General features: G+C 47.5%; 1 protein-coding gene across 3 annotated transcripts; it reads left to right on the top strand.

The window, feature by feature from the left end:
• The first annotated feature begins 183 nt into the window (after positions 1-183).
• On the top strand, positions 184-3,410 carry LOC109294960 (GTP-binding protein Di-Ras2-like). Of its 3 annotated transcripts, none has more exons than XM_019513579.1 (2): positions 184-257; positions 2,453-3,410. In XM_019513579.1, the coding sequence occupies exon 2, from the start codon at positions 2,546-2,548 to the stop codon at positions 3,140-3,142; it is 597 nt and encodes a 198-aa protein (XP_019369124.1). In that variant the 5' UTR covers positions 184-257; positions 2,453-2,545; the 3' UTR covers positions 3,143-3,410. The 3 variants fall into 3 exon arrangements, with proteins under 3 accessions (XP_019369124.1, XP_019369121.1, XP_019369123.1); XM_019513576.1 differs by lacking the exon at positions 184-257 and adding an exon at positions 1,870-2,345; XM_019513578.1 differs by lacking the exon at positions 184-257 and adding an exon at positions 1,870-2,245.
• Positions 3,411-5,253: the final 1,843 nt, after the last annotated feature.

A 5,253-nucleotide genomic window follows, 5' to 3' on the forward strand; every position in this document is an offset into this window, starting at 1 on the left:
CGGGCCGGCGGGGGGCGCTGCAGAGCGGAGCAGAGCGCCGCGCCGGGCTCGGGGCGGGCGGGAGCCGGGCAGAGCAGCAGGTAGGGCAGCCGCAGCGTGCGCTCGTCAGGGTTGGAGGAGGCAGCCGAGGGCTGTGTCCCGACCCCCGCGCTCCTTCGGGCTGGATGCCCGGCTCGTCTTCAGCCGCCTGGAGCGCCCCCAGGGCCCCCGCCAGGCGCTGCTACGCCGGGGGTGGTCGCATCCCAGCTCAGGTCGAGGTACAGGCAGTCTGCAGGGCTGTTCCTCCTCCTGTCTGTGTCCTAGTCAAGACGCCAGCCTTGCAGGATAAAGGCTCGTTTGAACAGAGACGCGTCGGGACTGTTCACAGGGAGAGAGGGGGGTTCCCACCTGTGGAGTGGAGGGCGATGGACGTGGATCGGGGACATGGTGATGACCCACGAATCCATTGAGGCACTCAGACTGCCCGAGTAGAAGTGATGCTGTCTGTCCTGGGCAAGGTTTGGGGGGACCAGGAATCAAACGGGGGTGCAAATGTACCACTGCACCCCCCTCCCCCCCTCCTTGCTCTGCCCTAGGCCAAGAAAGCTGGTCCCACCCCTGACTTGGCCTCTCTCTCTGGCTAATACTAGAACATATAGCTGCCCGTTTCCCTAATCTTACTGTTTACAGTGTGCAGCCTCCTTTTCATCACCAGAATAATCTGGATCCCTACCTATCCTGGTGCAACAGGGTGGCCAAAAAGGTAGAAATGCCCGTTTTGCACATCTGTAAGACTGCTGCTATGTAGCACTTCTACTAGTAGATCTCGGTGTATGTCAAGGAGGTCGGTATCATCAGACCCAATTTACACATAGGGAAAGTGAGGAATAAAGAGCAGCACAGACTTGACTGAAATTACTCAACCATTCAGTGGCAGAGCCTGAGTCTCAGACCAGCACCCTGTTCTCCAGGGCGCGCCAACAGGTGCCGTAACCATACTACCGACTGGTTCCCTGTCTCCTAACACCGTGCCTAGCGGAGAGTTGGAAAGGATCCTCTGATCGGGGGGGTCACGCAGATCTGTCCAACATACAGCGTGCACCTCTGTGCCTCCCCTCCCTAAAGGCTATGGGTAGTATTTCCACAGCAGCCTGTTCTGAAGCATCAAAGCCCATTCAGTTCCTGGTTGAGTTTCCAGCCCATTCTAAAAAATAAAAAAGGCAGGGCTTGTAGCTCTACTGGGAACTGGGTAAAAGCTGTAGGACTTTCCCTTTTAATGGCTATGTTTATAGGTCTACAGACTTAGTTTGTCTATCGGTTAATACAGTCCCATCAGGATAAATCCCAAGGAGAAAGCTCCTGCTAGATGTGGAAGCTGGATGTCCTCGGGTAGTGGGACTTACAGAGTTAGGGCTAAGTTGGCCTGGGTCCAGGGGAGTCCAAGGGATCGTCCTGGGTGCTGGTGAAGCTGTTGCTTTGTAGTGCCTCAAGGTGTGTGCGCGCATGTGTATGTGCGTGCATGTGTGTGCGTGCATGTGCACAGACTCCTCTCCTTTTGATCTCTGTTTATGCAATAGGATTTGAAAGGCAGGAGACAAAACCTAGCTAGATCCAAGGGAGTCCAGGTGTCGGACTTGGAGGTTGTTGTGCTGGTCTGTGGTGAAGGACAGGTTTTGAGGGGACAGACTTCTTTTCTGTTCTGATGGCACAACTGGCCAGGGCGGGAGCTTGGGTACAAAAATTGACAGGCTCCTAAAAGGGGAGCGATGGAGCAGCCCCAGCTGTAGAAGCCCTAGTGCAGCCTGACTCTCCTGCCTGTATGCAGTCTTGATTATGTTAGCTAGTGAAATGCTACAGCCTGGTACATTGTTTTGCATCCAACATTAGGGAGAGTATAGTGTTAATGAAAGCTGGTTGGTGCTGCCTGTTGCTCCTTGACACCTACTGTGGGTGGGTGCATAAGCTATATCGAAAGAAAATGAATAACCCCAGGATATGTATCCAGCTAAAGGTGGGAAGTGAGGGAGCTTGCTGCTGGCAGCCGGAGCTCCCCAGTGGCTGGGAGGAGGCAATTCCAAAGCAAATGCTAAGCAGAGCCTCTCTACAGACTCCAAAGAGCCTTTGCACTAGCTGCAGGGGAGCCAAGGGCTGCGGGGCTGTCTGTTGCTCGGGGACGGAAGAACTTTAATGAGTGAGGCTGCCTGATCTCTGCACTGATGGGTGATTTTAATCTCGTTTCTCCGGATATTGGAGCTGGTGGCTGCAGGTGAATTACAGTTTTCACTCTTAATATGATACTTGCTGCATATGAGATGCATGCCCAGGGGACTCTGACTCCTTGTTCTGTCTGATACAGGAGAGAGAAAGTAAGAAATGTCTTATTTAATTGCCTATTGAAATCATCTGTTGTGTAGTTAATGAAATGCTGTGAATGATGTCTTTTTTTGCTTTGTCTTTTTTCCGTCTCTTGCAGGCCATCTCTGTGTGGGGGTATGTAAACTAACGGAACCTGGGCATTTGTAATTCAGATCTTCATCCTTGCTTGGCTCCCCGAAAAAGATACACTATGCCAGAGCAGAGCAATGATTACCGAGTGGTTGTGTTTGGGGCTGCAGGGGTTGGTAAAAGCTCCTTGGTCCTCCGTTTTGTAAGGGGAACATTCAGGGAAACGTATATTCCTACAATCGAAGACACATACCGACAGGTAATCAGCTGCGATAAAAACATCTGCACCCTCCAGATCACAGACACCACAGGGAGCCATCAGTTCCCTGCCATGCAGAGGCTATCTATATCCAAGGGACATGCCTTCATCTTGGTGTACTCTGTCACCAGCAGACAGTCCATGGAAGAACTTCAGCCAATCTACGATCAGATTTGTCAGATCAAAGGGGATATTCAGAAGATCCCTATCATGTTGGTTGGTAACAAGAGCGATGAGACCCAGAGGGAGCTGGATGCCAGTGAAGGGGAAGCTTTGGCCAGCAAGTGGAAGTGTTCCTTCATGGAGACCTCAGCAAAAACTAACTACAATGTACAGGAACTCTTCCAAGAACTCTTGAATCTGGAGAAGAGAAGAGCTGTCAGTCTTCAGGTTGATGGAAAGAGATCAAAGCAGCAGAAAAAGAAGGATAAACTGAAAGGCAAGTGTTCTCTTATGTGATTTGCCTTGATTTTTTTTTCTCCCTCTTCCCCTGGACTCACATCACTGCATGATGCCATCAGAGCATGGACTTTTATTTTTAATGAATATTTGCATAGACATCTGCTAGAAATCTAAGAACAAATGTCTTGAAGGTGTCCCTGCTACAGCTGTTCTCTGAAAACTCAATCAGAACATCCCAGCTGTTGGCCCGAGAGGAAAGTTTTGTGCATGTCTCTTTGTTTTTAAACACTTAACTCAGCATTAAATGTTGACCATTAGGCCTTGAGCAACAACAATAAAAAAGTTTACAAAACAGAACAAAAATGCCAGAGTGTGTACTGAAGCAAAACTCATCTTTGTTATCCCTGTGAGCATATAGTTGGTTTTTAAATATTCTCAGATTATGCATTAGCCTGAAACAAACACATATTTTGCCTACAATATGTATATGTTCTCATCTAGGAAAAATAATATTTAAACAGAAATATACTGACCAGAACGAACCTCTGACATGGTTAGGGATTCTTATAGCTAGGGGACAAACACATGATTCTGCTGGATACGTACATTTTGGGGGAAAAAGTGATTTCTTTACCAAAGACATGTTTGTTTCATAATAAAAGGAAATTTTTCATATATGTCCTGTTATATGAATTATTAAAGTTATTCCTGCATGTAATTGGTTTGTTTGCTGTCTTTTCTTGCCATCAAGACTCTTTTTCACGGAATTCTGTAATATGGTTCATTTGCCTTGTCTTCATACCTCATGGCAGCGAGGGGCCTGTAAGGACAGAAGCATTCTCGGTACCCTGAGTTGAGCTCTCCTCCTTTTCTGATCCCAGCCTTAGAGGACTAGACCTTTATGTACCTTAGGCCACTGACAAAGGTTGTTTGAAGGTGTGATTGGGATCTAATCTGCAATCCCAACAATCATGCCTCTTGCCATGCATACCATATGTGCATGGTAAAAGGTGCAATTTTGGGACTGGAGATCAGGTCCAAATAATGCCATATTTATGAGTGCAGGGGGGACCTGGGATTATCATCCTGGGCTCCCCCTACACCAGCAAGGTGCCTGGCAATCAGCTGGTTGTTTAACTGGTTCCAAGGACCCATGGAGCCAGTTTGAGCCCCGGAGCCAGTTGACAATCAGCTGATGATTGCAGATTAGAGGTACTCTGTGACTGAGCCCCAGAATGCTTCTAATCTGCCAATCATCAGATGATTGGGAGCACTCTGGGGAGAGCTGGATGTGTGGGCGATAAGCTGATTGTTGGCTGTTGGGGACCCCACTAGCCACACATTCAATTTAAGGCATGATGGAAACCAGCCACATGGTCCTAGCTGGTTTCCTGTTTTAGTGTGTCATTAATCACCTGACTCTGTGGCTGACTTACACTTTCAAGATGTGATTAACTGGTTAATCATGTCCCAAGTGGAATGTCAGCTACAGGCTTCAGACAATTAACAGAAATTGCTGCTGGCTTGTCTCATTATATAGATAAGCCCTAAGAATTGGAATAACACTCTGCACTCTGTATAGCGCTTCAACCGTCAGTGTCAATGTGCTTTACAAAAGTGAGGAAGCTCTTGTATACCTGTTGTACTGCTGGAGAGCCTGAAGCTTAGAGGGGAAGTGACTTGCTCAGGTTTACCTATCTTTGGTCCTGATACAGACCAAATCGCCACTCTGAGGTAAGCTATTTCACACCTTCTGACTCCTTGGTCAGTGGCCTGTCCCCTTCATCACACTAAACAGAGGTAGAGGAGAGAGAGATCAGGTAATGCCAAATACTGGTCTGTTGGTGGATGCAGCCAAGCTGATTATATTGTCAACCCAACTTAGATTGTTTAATTGCAAATCTAGCTTTGCATGCTCTTGGTGATGCTGCTTTTGCAGCTTCTGTTGGTGTCTTGTTCTCTTGTTTTACTGGATTTCTTGAGTTAAGATTTGTCTTTCCTACTGTTTACTCTAAATTGCCCAGGCTTCAGATGCGACACAGTAAAAGTTGTGTTATTTCCACTAGCTGCTCTTTCAGGAAATTTTAAGGAGTGGGGATTGTCTGTTTTAAAGCAGGAGAAGTATGTTGTTACTTTTTTTTTTTTTTTTTTTTTTTTTTTTTTTTTTT

The sequence above is a fragment of the Gavialis gangeticus genome, unplaced genomic scaffold (assembly GCF_001723915.1).
Source record: "Gavialis gangeticus isolate Ggan-Ray unplaced genomic scaffold, GavGan_comp1, whole genome shotgun sequence".
NCBI lineage: Eukaryota > Metazoa > Chordata > Crocodylia > Gavialidae > Gavialis > Gavialis gangeticus.